The 23,496-nt window shown below is 48.5% G+C and overlaps 1 protein-coding gene across 4 annotated transcripts in view; it reads left to right on the forward strand.

The window, feature by feature from the left end:
* Window positions 1-23,496, forward strand: part of LOC139049592 (phospholipid-transporting ATPase ABCA3-like) — a 420,980-nt gene that overhangs the window by 51,845 nt on the left and 345,639 nt on the right. For all 4 annotated transcript variants that reach the window (XM_070525151.1, XM_070525150.1, XM_070525152.1 and 1 more), the window contains exon 3: window positions 7,609-7,983. In XM_070525151.1, coding sequence (XP_070381252.1) covers window positions 7,609-7,983 — 375 coding nt within the window. The remainder of the gene's footprint in view (window positions 1-7,608; window positions 7,984-23,496) is intronic.

Genomic DNA, 23,496 nt, shown 5'->3' on the forward strand with positions numbered 1-23,496 from the left:
GTAAAATTTGGCGTACCACAGGGATCATTACTAGGACCAACGTTATTTTTATTATACATTAACGATATTGTAAACATTAACAAAAATACAAAGTTAATTTTATACGCAGACGATACGAATGTATTCTTCACAGGAGCTCATGAAAGAGAGGTATTTCATCGAGCTAACGAATGGCTAACAGGTCTGGATTTGTGGCTTCAATCTAACAGACTTCAATTAAACATCAGCAAAACGAAATACTTACTGTTCCGGCCGCGAGGACACCACCCGACTATAAACTTGGATTTAAAATTTCAAAACGTTACCATCGAACAATCTGTATCAGTTAGATTTTTGGGGGTGACATTTCAAGAAAACCTCTCATGGACGCCTTACGTTGACAAGCTATGAAGTGAGCTAGGGCGAGCTGTTGGAATCTTAAATAAAGTGAGATATTATATCCCGTCTGCGGTGAAAAGGCAGATATACTACGCGCTATTTCATTCCCGGTTATGTTACTGTTTCTTAGTATGGTCAACAACGACTAAGACCAACCTAGACAGTCTTTTTTGTTTGCAAAAGCGAGCGGTGCGTGCAATCGAAAATTTAGAACTTTCTGAAGACACTACACCCTTTTTTAAATCTAATAAAATACTGCCTATTCACAAATTGTATAAATACAACTTGGCCCTGGAAATATTGCGTCAGCACCAAACAACACCTATTCAAACCAAATATCAAGTGAAACCCGGTCCGTACTGCCTACGAAAGAATTTAATACCCAGGCCACGTTCTCGTACAAAATATGGCGATCAAAAACTAAGCTTTATGATACCAGACCTTCTCAACGAATATCCGGAAATTGCTGAAGCGCTCGTTACAGCTACCTCAGTACACATTTTCAGAAAAATGCTCAAAAATTTTTTCCTTAACACAGACTAAAAATCGTGCTGGACTGATCCCAGTTTGGTTTCCTCTTATTGTGTCTTGGCTTTTCATTGTTAAATTCCGATATATTTTCTGTACTAGGACGATAGTTGCGACATACCTGTACAATGTATCTAATTATATGTGTATTTATGTTATTGATGTCTATGTGTATTTATGTTATTATGTTATTGATTTATGTTATTGATAAGGAACACTTATTGATGTTTAAGTTCTACCGTGTTCCAAATTGAGCCTATTGTGGTCGATACTTTTGTTAATATTGTTCTTGTGTGACTGCTGCTGCCAAGGGTGGCGAGGCCCAGTCAGGCACGTTCAGTGCCTTTTGTCGCGTCCCCGAAGGCATTTCTGTAAGGAATGTCTTGAATAAATGAATAAAGAAAGAAAGAAAGAAAGAAAGAAAGAAAGAAAGAAATGTCACTGTTTGCACCAATATACGTACCAAATGTTTACACCAGCTTTAGACGTACTTTGTTTTATCTAGATTCCTAATCTGACCTCTCACAAGACTGATAGTACTCCTTATCAATAGAATTTGTAGGAGCATTTTTCTGGAAAAACACCACTAAATACCTTCATGGCGTTTATAGAACGCATCAATGATACCAGCTTGCTTAGTTACATGGCATGCAGGTGTCTGCTGAATAATTATTTGAGTAGGGCCTTTGAGTCAATCGTTTGAGTTATGCCTCAACTACTCGGCACGAGTATCCGACGGGCGTTATAAAAAGCCGAGAAAAATGGGAGCTCAAGAGCGGCCCATGTTTACCACTTGTTTGAAGCCAGAAGCAATGGACTTAGCATTGAACTATATTTTAAATCTTGTAATAATGGGGAGGGGGGGGGGCGTGAGCATTCTTTGGCGAGTACCATGAGAAATGTGTCCATACAGTGTTGCCGTATGTCTGCAAAATAAATGCATATGAGGTTAACAGGCGTTATCGTTCCAATAGTGCAATAGTAGATGGTTGGTAGCACAAAAAAAACTCTTAATTGGGATTCGCACCATGGACCACAGCGCACATAAGCATTTTTGTCGAGTACCTCACAAAATGTATCCGTCCCATGATGCCGTATATCTGCAAAATAAATGCAGAATTGGCGAAGTTAGCATACCTAATCGTTATAATAGTGTAATAAGAGACAATTGGAATCGTTAGAAAAAAGGCACCCGCCGTGGTTGCTCACTGGCTATGGTGTTGGGCTGCTGAGCACGAGGTTGCAGGATCGAATCCCGGCCACGGCGGCCGCATTTCAATGGAGGCGAAATGCGAAAACACCCGCGTACTTAAATTTAGGTGCACGTTAAAGAACCCCAGGCGATCACAATTTCCGGAGTCCTCCACTACGGCGTGCCTGATAATCAGAAAGTGGTTTTGACACGTGAAATCCCATAATTAAATTGTTAAAGGAAGAAGGCGCGCGAATAAAAGATTACTTCTGACCACGATTTGGACCATATGCAGCAGCGTGGCAAGCAGATGTCTGTGTGAGCCGCAATAAATTCGCGGGCATGAACGTTGCTTTGGCATTAGTTTGCATCACACCCGGTTCAATTCAGAAGGACATCAAGAGGCTTCTAGTTATTAATTTGCTACAGTCCTACAGTAATGAGTAAGCGTTCTTTGGCTAATACCCCAGCAAAATGTGTCCGTCCCGCGATGCGTTATATCTTCATATAAATGCATGACTCGTCAAATTAACAAATGCAATCATAAAAATAGTGTAATAGTAGGTGATTTGTTGGCTTAGAAAAACAAAAGGTAAATAAAAGAAAGCTGGTTAGGTCACCGTCGATGCGTCAGGGTCGTAAAAAAAGGAAAATAACGTTACTGCATTTAATCATTGCAGTTATGTAATAGTAGAGAATGGATAGCGTTAGAAAATAAATTGGTTAAGCCCTTGTCGTCGCGTCAAGGTAGTAATGAAGATTAAAAGTGAAGAATATATGTAACTGTTATAATAGTGTAATAGTAGATGACCGGTAGTGTTAGAAAAAAGAAAGACTGGCGACATCGCCTTCACCGCATCAAGATTGTAACAAAAATAAAAGAAAAAAATTGCCAGTGGCTTAGTTCGGCTATGCCAGGATATACGTAGCGAAAGCTAAAACATAGCATGGTTAGCCTTGGTTAATCTTGATTGCAAGTCCAGGTTAGTCTGGCTGTTTAGCTATGTTGCGGCGTTTATCCAGTCATTCGGCGCGCTGTTCGTGTGTTTCCTGGGCGATTCGTTTCCTCTTCATCACGTTCTGATGTCGATTCGAGGCCTCCTCCTGCTTATCGGAATTGTCGCCGTCCATGCGGCCGCCGCAACTGTGATTGCGGCGCACGCGAGCTCTCCTTTTCAGTCTTCCGACATGTTATCAGGCATGCGACGCTGCTGGCGAAGCGAGTGGAGGCGAGCGCAAGGACGAGAAACGCGGTGTGACGTCACACCAAACGGTGGAAGCCAAGGCGCGGCGCTGCGCAGCGCTGGAACACCCAACGTTAATAGACTAGCTTCAGTTTTAAAACTCGGCGCCGTTGCGCGGAACCGCCACCCGCCCGCGCCTTCGTGGCGCTGCAGTCGCGCCCGGCTTCACTTCCTCACTAGCCGGCTACGCGGGCGGGCCGGACTAAGCATGTAATCCGCGAAACTGTAGCTTTCGCCGAGTTTGTTGAGAATATAAGCAGACGATGCCGACGTGCTGCGCACCTGGCTGCATAGGCGGCTATCGGAACGATGTCGACAGTTCGGCGCGCTGCTTTTTCTGTGCCGCCAGCAATGCGACGCTTCGCTCGGCGTGGAACAGAGCGATTCTGTTGTTGTTGTTGTCCTGAGTGGCCATGGCACATACCCACAGTGGGGGATTGGCCAAGAATCGGGCGGTTTAATTAGGTGCCTAAAATAATAATGATAACAAGGGAGTTAACAATTTGGGCGTGTGAGTTTAAAAGTAAACGTTTTGTGTTTGGAGAAAAAAAGAAATAATCAGATGAAAACCGGGTATAAGATAACAATAAAAATAATAATAATAATAATTAATAAAAGATAAGAAATAAAAGAAAGCTATGGTTGGGAGGGAGAACGATCAATCTAACATGGAAATCGATTAATTTCAATGAGGTAATTTTGGATCGCCAAGCAAACATTTCTGTTGCTGAACCCAACAATGGAGGCTCCAAAAGATAGGATCACAGGCACTGATAAAGTCAGACCAATAGAGCGAAGCGGGATTTCGAGTAGTCGTTTTCTTATAATAGAAAAACGTCTGCAAGACAACAAGAAATGGTCGATTGTCTCCGCTTCGCCACAGAATGAGCATAGTGGTGAGGGGACCAGACCAGACCTGTGGAGGTAGAAGTTCAATGCAGGTATACGGCAGCGCAGCTTCGTGATGGACACTTCAATTTTCCGTGTTCGGCAAAAATCTCTGTTCCAAGGGTGCAGGAGATGTCCGTACTCCACAGAGTTAGTAATTTCGGAGCCTGATACTGACTGTATAATGATACTCCTGCGAAATCTAGCTGCAGTTACATAAGCAGTCAAAGGGCAGCAAGGAAGAATCGGGCCACTTATCGATGCCTTGGCTAGAGAGTCTGCAATTTCATTAATGATTAGTCCTTTATGGCCGGGCACCCAAATCAAACGCACGCTTCTCAAGTAACCAGGTACCAATGATTGAAATGTCCTCATCACGCGAGAATCACTAGAAGCAGTAAGGGATGAGCACAATGATAAAGAATCAGTAACTATCACGGCTGACGTAATTGATAGTCCTAATTTGCGTAATGCTAGCACCACGGCCATGAATTCGGCTATTCCTTGTGCTGACCGGCACACGCGCTCGTGCCACTGCTCCTACGTTCATCGTCGTCTTCCACAGCTGGCTGCGTTGCCGTTCATCATTCCAGCGTAGAATTTCACTTCTGTCATCGTAATGGGGACGCCGCGTTTACGGTGGGAGGGGCCATTGCTTAAGGCAGTATGAGCCACTCATTGTCTTACGTAACGGATAGATTTAATTTCTGAAGAAACTTAATTTTGAATAATCGCAAATCGGGCGAAAGCAGCTAATCACGCCTCCGAGCAAACTCGAGACATCGAACGCAAGCGACAACGGCGGACTACGGGCATATCGTCAATGACGTCGTTCTCTCCGTCGCAGCCGATTGTGTGTGTTACCGCATAATTCAGAAATACTTTAATGAATCCTCTAGATTAACCCAGTGATAAACACGGGCCGCACGTTTCAGCTTCGCTGGTTAACCATCTTCACGGAGTGGAAGAGCAGATGATATTTTTGTGTGTGTGTGTGTGGCTTGTGTGTTCAAAGACTGACCTCATCTTTCTTTTCGTTGCGCTTCTTTGGCGTGGCGAGAAGCCTCGGTGGGGATGAAGATCATCCTAATCACACACTTTGGCCAAATGTTCAGGCTTCTGAGCCTAAACTGCGCGAAACGTTAAGACGGCAGGAAAAAACACAGCTTCCGCGCTTCGCTCTATGCGTTTCTTTCTTTCGTGCAGTTTACCCTTATTACAGTATGAACCAACTGGCCCGATAAATCTTATTGCTGTAGGTGGATACCGCTTTCTCATGGTATCACTAATTCGGACAAAGGAGAACGCCAGCGAGCGTGAAACACGCGCAAACTGCCCGTCCGCACGGGCTGAAGGCTGCGGCGAGGCGTCTGCAGTGGAGCCCGATGGAACGGCGCTGCCATCTGGCGGCTGTCACAGAAGTGGCGACACCGGCTGTAAGCGCGCGGGCGGAGAGTTTTACAACTGAAGCTAGTCTAGTAACGTTGGGAACACCTGTGGCTCGGTGCCACTAGTTGCGCATGCGCAGTAGTGACTAGGGAGCGAGAAAGAGAAATATCGGCGGCGAGGCGCGCGTTGTGACGTGTTCTGCCTCCTCGGAGCACCACCACGGTGAAATCGGAAGTTCGCGGCCAGTAAAGCTTTCGCTGTAAAAGCTGTGGTGTGGCAAAACAGGCTGGTTGTGAAGGCGCCTCAGCTCAGTTGGCTTCCACACCGCAGACAGGCGCGCCCAAAGGTCGATGCCATGAAAGGGGACGAAGAGCACGCTCTTCTTCTGGTCCGCCATTAAAGAGACAGCGTGATTTTAGCCAGCCTCTATCTTTAACTTACGTTACGATATCTGCAAAATAAATGCATAATTGCTCAAATTAACACACGCAATCAATATAATAACACAATACATTATTGGTAGCGATGTGTAGACAGGCATAAGCTAGCTAAATATCTTAGAAAACCGAATGCAGCAGCCGAGCCAAAGGATGCTTAGACATTGGAAGACAATTATTATAATTTACGTAGCATTCTTTATTTTGTTAATGCTCGTGAAGCGAGTTGCATGAAAGTAAACATGCCAAGGTAATTATGACCAGCTCTGTGAGAAAATGTTCAGTTTTTTTTTCTCACCCCGCAGTGCCTGGACACTGTCAGGCCCGCTATTTCGGACTCGCTTTATTTAAACGATCGGGCTTGACAGGGACGTTCTTGATGAGTAATGCTTCAAGAGATGCAAACGCCTGTCCATGACCATCTCTTATTACGCGCAAACGTAACTGGCCAGCCAGTGAAATCGGCGAACGTCTGTTTGAAGCTGCGAAGCACGTGAACAAGGAAGGCGCCTGGAGGTGAAGAGAATAGGCGCGCGAAGTGACCTTCGAGCTGTCTGTCGCTTCAGCGCAAACTTAGCGGCGAGAACACAGCATCCATGCAGCTAGAGCCGTCGGCGCCGTTGGCACACCTGCACTCTGCAGGGTGCCGTCAAGATAATGCGCGCGAGGCCGTGTAAGACGCAGTTGCTGCCCGAATACAGCGCCACACCACCCGTACCTCCCCTCACCCCTAAATCCCCTTAAACTGCATAAAATAGTGCCACGCTTTGAAGAATGCCGCCTCCTCCTCGCGCGCTCTGGCTGACGCCGACGCCTCGTCGCTATTGGCCTAATAGCATCACGTAGACCCTCGCGCCGTGCGTCAACGCCATTTTTGCTCGAGAAGCATCTACGGAGTGGCGAGGAGCGCATATTGGCGCCGTTGCTACGCTCGAGCAGTGTAGTCAGCGCCACGGTTGCGGAGGGAGCGTGAAAGAGGAGAGTCGAGGCGGAGTGAAGGCGGAGGAGGAGAGTGTCACCAGTTTACGAAGTTTCACTGGCTTTACTCACCCCGGGACCACGCGCGCAACGGAAGTCAGCGCGCTGCCTCCCCGCTTTCTTCTTTTGCGCACGTGAGATCGAGCCGCGATCGTAAGCCTCCCGTCGCACGCTTTCACTCGCACATGCAGCACGAGGCGCGCGGGGCGATGCTATCGCCCCTTGGCCTTCATACAGAACACCGAGGCGACGACGACTGCAGAAACTCGCCTGGAGTGTCCATGTAATTGCTCTCGCAAGGAACAGTAACCATACGCTTGCGCGTAACCCGCACTCACAAAATAAAACGTCCGTGTAATTTTCTTGTGCCTCTGCAGCAGAGCTACGCAAACTGTGGTCTAGAAAAAGCAGCGTGCTACAAACACCGAGATCCAATAGCGCAGCGGACGCTTATCATGTATGATTTGAATTTTGCTGCTTCGTACAAGAGCACGATCAGGGGTAAATAGACATGCGAAATGTGAACGTGCGCGTATGCTTATGAACGGAACAGTCATTCACTGCTGCTTTTCAGGATATCCCAGCCTGAGGCCTGGCCAACACATTTGTCGTCAGCAGAAGTGTCAGTACCTTAGTCGTCGGCGGAGCCAACCTTCTTCAATGTTGGGCAACGTGAAGACGTTCTTATGGCGCACGCTGTACCTGCAAACGATACGTCGCCACTTCTTTAACACGGGGATCGAGATTCTATTAGTGGGTTTCATAACTTTGTACATGGTGCTTATGCATACTCCGGCTAAGCCGCTCAGCAAGGATTCCGCGGAGGAGGACGCCAGTGCTGTTTTCGGGAAGCTTGAACTGACGGACATTGTGTACGCACCGAAGAGTGACTACAACGATGAGCTGATGCGTGCCGTGGGCGACGAGGTATCCACTCGTCATACGCAGGGTAAGTTGTGTTGGCTTGTTTTCTGTTCTGAGTGCATGCGGCCGTGTCTAGGCGCACGGAGGCAATTTATAGACATCATCGCATAAGCGGAAGCTTTGCTTGTGTGAAGACCACGTAGGAACGAAATTGATTAGAAGTGAGCATGTCGTCTACTATAAAGGTAAACAGAAAGTAAGGACGACACGGCACGGTCGCCGGCCGCCGACTGAATGGTTATTGCCACAATCAAAATCGCTGTAAGAAACTGTTAGCAATAAATTTTCAGCTGTGAGTCAAAGCTCTAACGTGATCGTCCTTCCTTTGTGTTGAGCCTGATTTCTTCCTGCCATACGCAGACATGCAATTATGCTGACTCGCCTGACTTGACATGCACGGCTTAAACTCACGGAGCGGCTCAGCGAGGCGGGGGCGCACCACCAAAACTGACGGGGTAGCACGGCTGCCGTATCGTTGCCATCAGAAATACATGGACAAACATTCACGCGTAGGCACGTATACATACATACATACATACATACATGCATGCATACATGCATACATACATACATACATGCATACATACATACATACATGCATACATACATGCATACATAAATGCATGCATGCATACATACATACATACATACATACATACATACATACATGCATGCATACATACATACATGCATACATACATGCATACATAAATGCATGCATGCATGCATACATACATACATACATACATACATACATACATACATACATGCATGCATACATACATACATACATACATACATACATACATACATACATACATACATACATACATACATACATACATACATACATACATACATACATACATACATACATACATGCTGTCCGGTAGCAGTGATGGTGAACACAGTAGCAAAGCTGTGAATGAAGAAACTAAATTTTGTTTGGTTAACCTATGCCTAGAAAAGCAAGTAAAATTTCAAGTACAACGATAGCGCTGAACACAGTCGGCAATTGTCGAAATCTGATCTGCGGGTCAAGCGCGTCGGATTTTGTTCATGGCTCATTGAATGCTCTGGCGGCCGCGTGCCTACAAGAGCAGCCACTTCGGCTGCACTACCTTTCGGCAGAGCTTTCGTTTCAGCGAAGCCGGCGAGGTAGTCGGTTTCTAGGACAATCCATTTATTTCCAGTTGTTGCCGTTGGAAATGGTCCCAGCAAATCCATTCCAATTTACGGAAGTGGTGGCAACGAGGTTCGGCAGGCTATAGTAATTCCGATGGCCATGTCGGGAGTGTTTTGCGTCGCTGGCAGTCGCGGCACGTGTTTAGGTAAGAGGTGACGTCACCAGTCACGCGCGGCCCATAGTACTATTGTAAGCTAGCATGCGGGAAAATCCGAGGTCCTCTGCTGTCTGATCGTCGTGCAGAGCGTGCAGGACTTCTGATCAGAGTGCTGCGGGCACAACGAGAAGATAGTTCGCGCGGATCGCGTAAAAGTTATCTTTTACGAGGATGTCGTTGTGTAAACGAAGACAGTCCATGCCGAAATACCATAGGGACAAGGTTGGTTTTTCCTTCTGAGTACTCTACAAGGCTTCGTAACTCCGGGTCTATTTGTTGCGGTTCGGCGAAGTCGTTTGTAGTTATTGTTCCTAAGAAGGCGTCATCGTCCAGTTCCTCTTGAGGGGCGGGTCAATAGCGGCGTGAGACAGGCAGTCGGCATAAGAATTATTCCGTCCAGACTTACAGACATGTTGATGTCGAATTCCTCGAGTCAGAGACTCCATCAGGAGGCTAGGCCACCTGAAGGATTCTTTAAGTTCGCCAGCCAACGCAAGGCGTGGCCGGTCGCTTACTACTTTAATGTTCATGTCGTATATTCAAGGCTGAAATTTCGCTGTAGCCCCGATGATTCCAAGGCACTCTATGTCGTAGAATAATTCGCTTCAGCTATTGACAGCGGCCGACTAGCGCAAGCTATGACTCTTTCAACTCCGTCCTTCTTTTGAGCCAGCACGGCACCGAGGCCCAAGCTACTTGTGTCGGTGTGGATTTCCGTCTCGGGTTCTTCTTCTAAGTGTAAAAGTACCGGCGGTGACTGTAGCCATTGTTTCGGCTCCTCGCATGCATCATCTTGCTGTGTTTCCCCTTTAAAGTCTACGTCGGCCTTCGTTGGATGAGTTGATGGTTCCGCGATGCTTGAAATGTCTCTTACAAAGTGCCTGCAATCGCACGCAAGCCAAGGAACCTACACACTGCCTTTTTGTCGACGGGCCGTGGGAACTTCGTGATAGCAGCTGTCTCCTGCCAGTCGGGACAGACTCCAGACGTGCTGAAGACATGGCGAAGGAACAGCTCTTCGTAAGCGAAACGACACTCTTCTGGCTTAAGTGCGAGTCATATGATTTGATCGCCTCTAGTGCTGTTTGAAGGCGCCTCAGGTGATCTTCGAAATTTCTGGCAAAGGATAGACAATGTCATCCGAGTAGACGAGAGAAGCTTGCCACTTCAGTCCTGCCATGACTGTGTTCATCACACGCTGAAACGTCGCCGGCGCAAAGTCCGAATGGCAACACCTTGAACTCGAAAAGGCAGTGTGGCCTGATAAACGCGGTCTTCTCTCGATTTCTTTCGTCGACTTCAGTTCGCCAATAGCCAGCCTTGAGATGCATCGAGGAAAAGTATTTAGCATTGCAGAGCTAGATATAATGCGTCATCTATTCGTTGAAGGGGGGTATACGTCCTTACCTATTTTGTTCGAGCGGTGGGCGATAATCGACACAGAAGCACAGAGTTCCATCTTTCTTCACTAACACCACATGAGGCGCCCACGGGCTTTGCGATGGCTCGATGATGTCGTGGAGCAGCATTTCGTTTACTTGCCGCCTTATGGCCTTTCGTTCTCGGGTGAACACTTGGTAAGGCCTCTGGCACAGTGGTCGAGCAAATTCTTCAGTTACTACGGGATGCTGCGCAACTGGTGTTTGCCGGATCCTAGACGACGTAGAAAAGCAGGCTTTGTATCGTCGGAAAAGACTTTCGAGCTATTGTTGCTTACTCATCGGAGGATTGGATTTAGGTCGAAGACTTTTCCAGGAACTGTGGTCGTCGAAGTAGAAGCGGCAGAATCCGTGAGGACAAACGCATTGCTGGTTTCCACAGCTTCCTCGAGGTATGGGGTACTCGTGCCCTCATTGGTTTGTTTGTACTGCTGGCTGAAGTTTGCGAGAATCGCTGTCCTTGCTTCAGTCGAGCCATTCCTATTGCTACGCAAATTTCACGGTCTAGCAGTAGATGTTCGTCGCTCTCTACAACGCTATGTCTGCGCGTGCTTCGGCTCCGGGGGAAATGATGATAATGGAGTGAGGTGGAATGCTGACTTGATCGCCCAGCACATTAAAGGCATGGTGAACCAGAGGACTCCAGCGGTGGCGCTTGGTCTGCGGATAGCATTGTCGACTTGGTGTTCAGGTTGACGATAATTACACCTACACCGTGTTGGTACAAAAAGTCCATGCCGAGAATTATGTTCACTAAAATTGTTGGAGAACAATGAAGGTTGCAGGATAGGTCCTGTTATGAACGGCAATTCTTGCCATGCAGATTCTGGTTGGCGATATCAGGTGTCTTCCAGATGTCCGGATTTGAGGGCGTTCCAGAGGAGTCTTCACTTTCTTCAACTTGGGGATGAGTGATCCACTAATGACGAAGTAGTCGCCTCCTGTGTCTACAAAACAGTGACTTCGTGGCCGTCGAGAGCACGTCGAGATCAGTGCTTTTCCGTCTTGAATTGCAGTTAGGTCGAAGCGTCGGTTGACGGCCTTGTCGCATTGTCCTACTGTAACGGCTCGTATTCAGGTCTACTGCAGGCAGCACAGTCTTGGCGTCGAGGCTTCGTCTGGTCAGCGGCGTGTCGTTGTTCCATCGTCGAGTTAGGTCTTTAAGCGTCGTCGTTAGCGGCGGAGGATTTTCGGCATTTAGACGAACAGCAAATGCACCTCCATGGGTTGGTGTGTTTAGGTTTCCGCTATGGGCTAACTGACCGGCCGTGACTTGGGCGAGTGTACGGTGGTTGGTGCTGCGGTGAAAGCTAGCGGCAAGGTTACGGTGAACGGGCAGATCGTCGCGGTCTCCACTCAGTAGCTGCCAGGTAGTCGGCGATGTCCCGTGGTCGTTGCCCTCGTCGCGAGCATGGCGCGTTCATGCTGAATCCTGGTAATCTGACGGTATGGGTATCGGCAGTATATATGCCGGCTTTTACAGAAAGGCAGCAGAGCGGGCGGTGGTGAGGAGCGGGCCATACGCCTGTCTTCCTAGGGAAGCTGCCATGGGTGACGGGCGAGCGTGCTGGTGGTGGCGGTGGGCGGTGGAGTTGCAGAGTCGCGGTGCTGGAGGGGGCACCCAGGGGGAGCCTGGCGGCGGGCGACGGCGACACATGTCATCGGTTCCGGCTGGGGCTACGGTGATTGCGCCTGCACCTTAAGGAACTCCAAGTCATCGCTAAACTTATTGTTTGACGATGTCAGCAAATAAGGACACTTGAGGCTGTGACCTTGGAAAAGCTTCTGTAGTTCCTCCTGAAAGAGCGCTCTAAGGGTCTCGCATGAGTCATCGCGATCGAATGCGCGCACATCGGTGCACTTTGCGGTCAGCGCTGAGCGCTTGTATTGCCTTGCCCGCATATCGAGTGTCTTCTCAGTGGTTCTGGCTTCAGAAGCGAATTCACCAATGCTCTTGGGCAGGTTGCGTATCAATCCGAGAAAAGCTCTGGCTCGATACCGCTCATCAATTGCCAAACTTTTTCCTCTTCGGGCATGTCGGGGTCGGTGTGTCTGAACAGGCGAGTTATCTCCTCCGTGAAAAGCGATGGTCTCGTCGAGTAGTTGCATTCGGGCTTCTAGCTGAGCTTCGGCCCTTTCTTTTCTCACGATGCTCGTGAACGTGTTCAAGAAGGTTAGGGTTGACTCTCCAATGTTGATATGGCATAGCCTGTCGTTGTAGTTCCAGTTGAACGCAGCGACACTTTCGTAGCTTTCCAGCAAGCCTTCCGGGTCTTCCAATGATGATTTGGAGAAGGTCGTTGTCTCCATATGCTATTGCAGCACTATAGGGGGCGCTTAGGCCGGCGTTGTGGTTGGTGACTTGGCCTCGATTCCTGTCGCCTTTTTGGGAAGGGGTCCGTATTCCGGTAGCATCCTTGTAGCTTGCGGCTAGCTCGCTGGCTCTTGGCGACATTGGTGTTGTCTTGGTCGTTCTAGCTTGGATCGCAGCTTTGCGGGAGCGCTCAGTAGATGAACGCACAAGCACCTCCACCAGACGTCACGGCAAAGAACACAGTAGGAAAACCGTGAATGACGCATCTACCTTTTGATTTGGGTGAACTTGTGCCTACAAAAGGAAGTGACACTCGAAGCACAACAACTGCGGTGAAGACATTAGGCGATCGTCGAAATCTGATCTGCGGGTCAAGCGCATCTGCTTTTATTCAAGACTCGTCGAACGCTTCAGGGTAATCGCTGGTGCCCGCGTTCTTTCCAGAAACTTCTACAAAATTCGTGTCGCGGACGCCGTCGGATTATCCAAGGTTTGGCGAAAACACACAAAACAGATATAATCAAAGCTAACGTTCGAGTAATCTCCAAATCATGCAGGTGAGTCTTGCGCTGCACGATAGCGGTTAACATTTGTTAAGTAATAAAAAGCGGTCACTGAAGAAAGTTAAAGAAGTACGCGTGTCAGTACATACACACATACTTACATACGTCGTCGTCATCATCATTATCATCGCCGTCGTCATGTCGTCGTCATCTTCAGCAGCTGAAGCAGCCTGGTTACGCCGACTGCACGGTAAAGACTTCTCCCATACTTCTCCAACTACACTGGTCATGTGCTAATTGTGGCCATGTTGTCCCTGCAAACTGCTTAATCTCATCCACCCACCTAACTTTCTGCCGCCCCTTGCTACACTTCCCTTCCCTTGGAATTCAGTCCGTAAACCTTAATGATCATCGGTCATCTTCCCTCCTCATTACATGTCCTGCCCATGCCCATTTCTTTTCCATGAGAGTGGCTTGTTGGGCTAGTATGTACATGACATGAGTGGCTTGTTAGGCTAGTATGTACATGATTATACTAGGAGATTGCCAGCAAACTTGAAAGTAGAAAGTCGAGAAGCAGGCATAGACAGAGAGGCAGTAAGGTGGCTGGACTAACAACTGAACTTCATTCATGAAAACGGGAAGCAGGAATGGGAGCTGATTGAAGCCTATCGCATCTATAAACTTGGCCCCAAGAAGTGTGAAAGCCCGCCATCTGTGTTCCTTACTAAGAAAGAGCTCTTATTTCTTGATAAGTGTAGACATGTAGAGATAAGGTGCTGATCGCGTTTTTGTTTTGTTGTGCCTTGCGCATGTTCAGTACGAACTTGGGTGACGTCGTTTTCATGAATGAAGTTCGTTGTTTGCCACCTCACTGTATCTTTGTCTATGCCTGCTTCTCAATTTTTCCTACTTTCCAGTTTGCTAGCATTCTCCGAGTATAACCATTTCCTTTTAATTTCAACTAAGATGTCATTAACTCCATTTGCTCCCTCACGTTACCCCCATCATTCTTCTTTCCATAGCTCGTTGCGTCGTCCTCAATTTAAGTGGAACTCGTTTCGTAAGCCTCCAGGTTTCTGCCCTGTACGTGAGTACCGGTAACACATAGCAGTTATACACTTTTCTCTTGAGGGATAGTGGCAACCTGTTGTTCATAATCTGAGAATGCCTGCCAAACGCACCCAGCCCGTTCTCATTCTTCTGATTATTTCAGTCTCATGATCCGGATCCGCGGTCACTCCCTACCCTAAGTAGATGTATTCCCTTACCACTTCTAGAGCCTCGCTACCTATTGTAAACTGGTGTTCTCTTCCGAGACTGTTAAACAATACTTTAGTTTTCTGCAGGTTAACTTTTAAGGCCCATGCTTCTGCTTTGCCTCTCCAGGTCAGTGAGCATGCATTGCACTTGGTCCTCTGAGTTACTAAGCAAGGTAATATCATCAGCGAATCGCAAGTTACGAAGCATTCTCCATTAACGCTTATCCTCAATTCTTCCCAATCCCGGTTTCTGAATACCTCCTGTAAACACGCTGTGAATAGCATTGGAGAGATTGTATCTCCCTGCCTGACGCTTTTCTTCATTGGGAATTTGTTGCTTTCTTTATGGAGGACTAGGGTGACTGTGGAGCCGCTGTACATATCTTTCAGTATTTTCACATATTGCTCGTCTACAACCTCATTCCGTAATGCCTCCATGACTGCTGAGGTTTCGACTGAATCAAATGATTTCTCGTAATCAATGATAGCTATATATATGGGTAGGTTACATTTCGCACATTTCTCTATCACCTGATAGTGTGAATATGGTCTATCGTTGAGTAGCTTTTACGAAATGCTGCCTAGTCCTTTGGTTGACAGAAGTCTAAGGTGTGCCTGATTCTATTTGCGATAACCTTAGTAAATACTTTGTAGGCAAAGGACAGTAAGCTGATGGGTCTATAATTTTTCAAGTCTTTGGCGTCCCCTTTCTTATGGATTAGGATTATGTTGGCGTTCTTCCAGGATTCCGGCACGCTCCAGGTCATGAGTGTTGTGTTATGATCGCCGCTAGAGAGATAGCAGCGGCGCGACTATCGCGACAGCTTGGTATGTGAGCCCAGTCATGTGGCCACCGGGCTGCACTCCACTACGAGCCATCTTGGAATAAAGCACGTTTGGTTTTGCTTACGCCTCCTTCCTTCGGCTGCGGTTTCCCCGCGCGAAAACACTACATTGGCGATGCGGATGGGATTCTGACCAATTCTGCGGCAAGCTGACATGGCAAGGGAAAGTCCGGCAGCGGCGGGTGCAGTGGCGGAAATCGTGGGTCCACTGGGACACATCGAGCCCTTTGACGAGTCCGCAAGGGACTGGCCGTCGTACGAGGAACGCTTGTCGTCGTTTCTTCAGGTCAACCGTATCCCCGAGGATGACAAGGTAGACGCTTTTGTGAGTCTCATAGGTCCAAAGACGTACAGTCTTCTCAAGTCGTTGACCGCGCCGCTATTGCCGTCAGCTAAAGGTTTCGAGTTCTTAAAGAGGCTTCTTGGTGACCATTTGTCACCGAAGCCGTCGGGAATCAGCGAACGCGCAAAATTTCACAGAAGAACACAACTTGAGACTGAATCAATTTCGGAATATGTTGCGCAGTTGCGGAAATTGGCAGAGACATGCGAATTTGAATCCGCTTTTGATCAGCCATTGCGGGACCGTTTTGTCTGCGGTCGGTGCCAAAAAGATATACAGCGCGTTTTATTTACGGAGGATAACAAGCTAACCTTCCAGAAACCCGTAGAACGTGCGCTAGCCATGGAAGCGGCGAAAAAGCGCGTTGCAGAAGTGCACGCTTCGGCATCGAGCTTATCAGATATTCATAAAGTCTGAGCGGTTGGGGAAACTGATATGACGCAAGGAAATTGCTACCGCTGCGAATCTGCGAAACATTCTAGCAGACTGTGCCCGCACGTTGCGCCCATTTGTTTCAAATGTGATAAGAAAGGGCAGATTCAAAGAATGTGCCAAGCTAACAAGAAGAGAACGACGAAGGGAGCGCGTCGATACGCGACGAAGGGGTTGAGTCCCGTTCAAGCTTCTGCTAGCGTGAAGGGAATTGTTTCGTCTCGTATAGAGCCAATAAAAATTTCAGTGCAAGACGCACCCTTGAAAATGGAGTTGGATACGGGGGCTACTGTGTCCGTAATGTCTTTGGATCAGTTTCATCAAATGTTTCCCTCAATCAAGGTTGTGCTAACGACGCTGAAGCTGCGGACTTTCGATAGAGCCATCATCCAGCCTTTCGTAGTTGCTCACGTTGCCTTGCAATACGGAGAGCAGAGGGCCCAGCTGCCTTTTTACATCACGAGATAAAAGGTACCCCCTCTGCTTGGTTGACAATGGTTGCAAGCCATCCAACTCGACTAGAGCCGTATGTTCAAGCTCAACGCTATTCCCAGGTGGGACGATTCTGCATGTTCCAGACTCCGCGCTCTTCTAGACAGGTACCAGAGTTTGTTTCAGGACGAACTGGAGACAATTACAGAAGGAAGAGCGACATTGTCCCTGAAAGAAGGTAGCGTGCCAAAATTTATGAAGGCAAGAAGTGTGCCCTTGGCATTGCAACCAGCAGTCGAGGCTGAGCTTAAAATTTGGAGGACATGGGACTCATTTCGCCAGTCGGGACAAGTGACTACGCCACACCAGTTGTGCCGGTAGTAAAGAAGGACGGTGGCATAAGACTATGCAGCGATTATATATGACCACCCTAAACCCTTGTCTTGAAACTGATCGCTATCCACTCCCGACAATCGACGAGTTGTTCACAGCGCTCGCAAGCGGCCAAGAATTTTCTAAAATTGACCTAAATCGAGCCCATCAGCAGGTAGTAATGTCAGAGTCGTCAAGAAAGTATTTGACACTAAATACTCATAAAGGACTTTTTTGCGTAAACAGGCTGCCGTCCGGGGTTTCTTCGGAACCTTTATTTTCCAACGAATTATGGACACAATGTTGAAACGCCTGAAAGGCGTCAGCTGCTATTCGGATGACGTTCTTATCACCGGCAAGACGTCAGACCAACATTTAGCAAATCTCGAAGCGGTTCTGAAGCGGTTGACTGAGCGCGGCGTTCCAGTAAAGAAAGAAAAGTGTACATTTTTCCAAACGGAACTACAGTATCTCGGTCATGTTATCAGTGCAGCAAGTGTCAGCACAACGCCAGGCAAAATAGAAGCACTGATGAAAGCGTCCGCACCCACGGGCAAGCAGCAACTACACTAGTTTCTGGGCATTGTAAATTACTACGAGAAGTTTGTTCCTCGAGTGTCTACTCTGGCGAGTCCACTTTACAAACTGCTGCGTCACGACCAGCCATGGCTCTAGGATGAGCCTTGTCAATGGGTGTTCGAGGAAATCAAGAAGGCATTGGCATCATCCTCGATCCTGGCGCATTACGACCCAGATAAACTCTTGCAAGTGGCATGTGACGCTTCCCAATACGGCGTGGGTGCAGTACTTTATCATGTAACTGAAGATGCAAGCTCTCGGCCTGTGTTTTTTTGCGTCACACACGTTAACTGATGCCGAAAAGAAGTACAGTCAGCTAGAAAAAGAAGCGCTCGCCATTATCGTTGCCATCAAAAAGTTTCATTTCTGCATCTATGGAAGATGTTTCACATTGATTACGGGTCACACGCCATTGCAAACAATTCTGGGGCAAAAAACAGGCATTCCACCAATTGCAGCGGCACGCTTACAGCGATGGGCTGTCACGTTGTCCGCTTACAAGTTCTCGCTCGTGTACAAAAAGTCCAGTGACAACGCAGAAGCAGATTTTTCTTCAAGATTCCCGCTCCAGGATCCTGAAGACGGCACGTCCGAAGGCGAGGAATCGTTTTGTGCTTTGCGTCTGGACTCTATGCCGGTGTCCGCTACAGATTTCTCTCGCTACAGCACGTGATCCGGTGCTCAGTAAACTGCCCCAGCTTACAAGCATAGGCTGGCCATTGCATTTGCGAGATGAGAGCTTAAAACCATTTTTCGACAGACGTTTGCAGATCCGCCTGCATCAAGGGTGCCTCATGTATGGCCTGAGGGTTGTTATTCCGTCCCCTCTTAGGGAATCCGTGCTCGAAGAACTGCACCTAGGTCATCCTGGCATTGTGCGGAGCAAGGAGCTGGCTCGCAGCTACGTGTGGTGGCCGTCAATCGATGCAGACTTGGAGACAAAGGTACGAAGTTGCCTAGCCTGCCAGGAACAACGGAATGATCCATTTACCGCACCTCTGCATCCCTGGTCATGGGTGACCGCACCGTGGAGGCGAATTTACTTGGACTTCTCGAAACCTTTCCGAGGAACTATGTTTTTAGTGGTTGTAGACGCTCACTCGAAGTGGCCGGACGTGTTCGTTATGCGAAGCACAACGTCCGAGTGTACTGTTTCCTGCTTGCGTGAACTTTTCTGCAGATTCAGAGTGCCGGAGATGGTGGTCTCCGACAATGGACCACAACTGGTGTCCGAAGAGTTCAAGGCGTTTATGCGGAACGTCAGGGCCATACGTGTCGTGAGCGCCCCTTATCACCCAAGCACAAATGGTCTGGTGGGGCGTTTCGTGCAAACGTTGAAGTCGGCTCTACGCAATTCATCTCTCGATGAGTCTGTCGAGGCAACACTTCACAGCTTCTTATTGGCGTACCACGATACGCCTCACCCTACGACTGGAGAAGCTCCAGCTAACCTGTTGGTGGGTAGAAACTTGCGCACCAGGCTGGATGCGATGAAGCCTACAGTAGAGGGGAAGTCAGTTCACCCAAATGCAGCAGGGCAGGAGCAACAGAGACTGTTTTTGTGTTAATGACAGGGTTCTTGTTCACAATTACAGAGGCTCAACGAAGTGGGTTCGTGGAACCATTATGAAGAAGACTGGACCAGTCACGTACAAAGTCATGGTAACCAAACCCCAAGGCAAGTTCATCTGGCGTCGACATCTCGACCAGCTGCTGGCTGGCGCCGGCTCTATGGTGACACCAAGGGCATCAGACTCCGACTTGTCGGAGGGGTTCCTGGTCTTCCCTCCAGGCCAGACTGGTGACCAGCCAACGTCAGAAAAGCCGGTACCCGGGGAGTCCGTTCCTGCAGCTCCCGCTCCTCCATCAGAGACATCAGCTCCGCAAAGGCGCTACCCGTCAAAACAACGCCGTCCACCCGAGCGATACTAAGCCCGTTCTTTAACTATTGTACAAAGCTACAAGTGCACCCTCTAAAATAAAGAGGGAGGAGTGTTGTGTTATTGTCGCCGCTAGAGCGCTAGCGGCGGTGCGTGTGGCGACTATCGCGACAGCTTGTTATATTAGCCGACTCATGTGGCCATCCGGGCTGCATTCCACTACGAGCCGTCATGGAATGAAGCACGTTTGATTTTGCTTACGCCTTCTTCCTTCGGCTGTGGTTCCCCCCCCCACGAAAGCACTACCATGAGACATTGCATATACAGGGTGGCCAGGGTGCAGCATGCGGCGGTGGCGTAGAGGTAGGGCATCCGACTCGCGTGCAAAGAGGACCGTGGTTCGAATCCCGGTGCCGCGCAATTTTCCACCGGATTAAAAAAAATTCGCGTGTTAATAAAATTGCATCAACAGGCCTGGAGTGCGGCCTCATCCCGGTGACCAGAAGCGGTAGTGCATTCCCTCACCAGAGCAGGATTGGCCACCCTGGAGCAGTACTTGGCCACAACCTCCTATATGAATACAACTGTCCAACATACATGGTTTTTCAGCTAACTTTGGCCAATTAATAATGATACAAACAAACCGCAGTGTTGTTTTCAGCCATATGGAGCACGTCATATATTTGTCAATCCTCCAAGCCGGGTAATTAACAAAGATTGCTTAATGAAAATTTTAAATATCAACTCTAGCAAAAGATCGTCAGTACAAAAGTTGTAGCACTTGTTGAGCAAGATAGTATTATTTCATCTATGCTAACAACGACCCTGCTTAATTTTTTCAGCCTTTCCTTAAATTGCGCCAAACTGAAAGATTACCACGTGACTGCCGGCTAATGCGCCGCGCTTTTACTTCCCTCAAATGTAAGTTGAACGAATTAGTAAAAGCTGGTTCCGCGCACAGAGATCGATTGAACGGGCTGTTGGTGATGGCGGGGGACCGTAGGCTGCAAGGCTTTTATCTCCGACTTTCATCACGTTTCAGCCTCGGCCCCTCCATCGGCTTCCTTCATTGCCCCGAAAAGAAAAGAAAAAAATTCGCAGTGCATGGCTTCGCTCGGCTATGCCAGGATATACGTAGCGAAAGCTAGGGCATAGCATGGTTAGCCTTGGTTAATTTTGATTGCAAGTCCAGGTTAGTGTGGTTGTCTAGCTATGTTGCGGCGTTTAGCCAGTCGTTCGGCGCGCTGTTCGTCTGTTTCCTGGGCGATTCGTTTCCTCTTCATCTCGTTCCGATGTCGATTCCTGGTCTCTTCCTGCTGATCGGAATTGTCGCCGTCCATAATGCCGCCTCAACTGTGCTTGCGGCGCACGCAAGCTCGCCTTTTCAATCCTCCGACATGTTATCAGGCATGCGACGCAGCTGGCGAAGCGAGCGGAGGCGAGCGCAACGACGAGGAACGCGGTGTGACGTCTTACCAAACGGCGGTGGCCAAAACGCGCTGCTCAGCACCACGCGTTTTGGCCACCTGGTCACCTGTGGCTCGGACACCTGTGGCTCGGTGCTACTAGTGGCGCATGCACAGTAGTGACTAAGGAGCGAGAGAGAGAGACAAATATCCTTGGCGAGGCGCATGTTGTGACGTCATGTGCCTCCTCCGTGCACCGCCAAGGCGAAATCGCAAGTTCTTGGCCAGTAAAGCTTTCGCTTTAAAAAAGAAATACCTGCGCTACATCAAATGCCTCCGGCCTCGCATCGCAGCCGCTTTTTCGCTGAAGACTTTCTTTCTCAAAACAGTACGCCTCATTTTGTCGCTTAGTGCCTATCGCAGTCGCCGACAGCCTCTTCAATTGGTTTCTGTGCAGTGAGCGGCCCTTGCTACAGTCGCGGACAACATTCTGTGGCTATCAAGGGAAGACTGCGGTTGCGCGTCTGCTGCGCATTGGTTACCACGCCAAGCTGTCCGGCAGCGTTTGAGAGCGCTTTTGGCGGCTCGGGACAGGCGCCGCATCGACGCGGCTTCACGTGCGCGACGGTACCGCGTTTATCCCGGCGCAGAAGGGAAAAGCCGCAAAATAAGTAACCCTTTACACTCAGGACTTGAGACTGACTCCATCCAAATAACTGAATTTTATTAGCCCGACGTTTCGGAGCCCATTAGGCTCCTTCAGGGGGTAGTTCTTCGGGGGGTGGCGGTGTGCTGCTATTAAAGCGTCTTTTGTAAAGAAAGGAGGGGGAGCACTGGAGGTGTGGAGACACTTCACAGACGGAATGGTGGGGGGAAACAAAAGGAAAGGGGGGGGGGGGGCGTTGTTGACGGCTTCCCTGGTGCTGGGATTACCAGTGCTGGGAAGAGTGCTCGCGAGGGTGCCCTTGATGGGAGGCGAGGGGGAGGGGTGTGGGGGAGGTTACAGGGTCGCGGCGACGTTTTTGTGTTGGTGAAACAAGCGGGAGTCTACCTGGCTGTGCGTTCTTTTCTTTTTATCGCCGCCCTTGAGAGCGGCATCCAGCAACTAGACCCCAACGTGCGGGAACAGGTCAGACTGAAAGCAATCGGCATAATAAGGTCCAATAACAACCGCAGAAGAGAACGCAACTTATCTTCCGACGAAATAAGAGCAGCGAGAACACTGAAAGAAGATACAAGCATTGTAATCCTAGCGGTGGACAAGGGGAACTCAACCGTTGCTTTGAATATAAAGGACTACGATGAAAAGGAAACCGCCCTACTTGACAGCCAAGATTACGACACTGAAAAGGAGGACCCCACTACGAGAACCCAGTCTGTGCTGAAGAACGCGCTGATTGAAATATTCCGCAACCATCCAAATTCTCGAAATCTCTACCTAAAATTAATGTGTCGGAACGCATCCACCCCAGCTTTCTACGGCTTGCCAAAGCTCCATAAACCCGGAATCCCTTTACGACCAATCGTAGACTTTTCGTGTTCCCCACTACGATCACTATCCACTTACTTGTATCCGATCATACGCCACTCACCGGAAGGACAGCATCGTACATGCGCGGCTCTGAGAATTTCATCAAACTCACATCAAAAGTACGTACAAAGATGATGAATGTCTGGTCTCTTTTGATGTAATCTCTCTGTTCACAAGAGTACCCATTGTGTAGGCTGTTTCCGCAACTAGGGATGCCCTGGAACTCCACGATATGCTCAGCGAGAGAACCCCTTTGAGTGTAGACGAGAACTGCCGCCTTCTCGAACTGTGCCTGTCCAATACCTATTTCACCTTCCGGGGCAGCTACTAAAAACAGGTTAAAGGAACTGCTATGGGGGCCTCAATTTCCGTTGTCATGGCTAACTTGACTATGGAGAGCATCGAGGAGAGAGCTTTAAATACTTTTTCCCCGAAGCCAAAAGTTTCCCCCGGATACGTGGATGATTGTTTTTGCATCGCGAAGACGAGCCAAGTCGAAAACTTGCAGAAACACTTAAACTCCATAGACCCGGATATACAGTTCACATATGAGCGCGAAGAGAACGGGTCACTCCCATTCTTAGATGTACAAGTTACACGAAAAGACGGCATTCTAAAATTTTCAGTCTACCGAAAACCAACCCACACAGGCCGCTATCTTCATTTCCAATCCGACCATCCGGCAAACCACAAGGCGCATGTTGTAAATTCTTTATTCAAACGAGCCGAAACTCATTCCTCATCGGAATCGGATCAAAAGAAAGAAAAGAGAACGGTTCTCAACGAACTGAAGAGGAATGGCTACACAGATTACTTCATTCGAAAAACAACTAGACAACAAAAAAGAAGCAAAATGC

Source organism: Dermacentor albipictus, chromosome 9, assembly GCF_038994185.2.
Source record: "Dermacentor albipictus isolate Rhodes 1998 colony chromosome 9, USDA_Dalb.pri_finalv2, whole genome shotgun sequence".
Classification (NCBI taxonomy): domain Eukaryota; kingdom Metazoa; phylum Arthropoda; class Arachnida; order Ixodida; family Ixodidae; genus Dermacentor; species Dermacentor albipictus.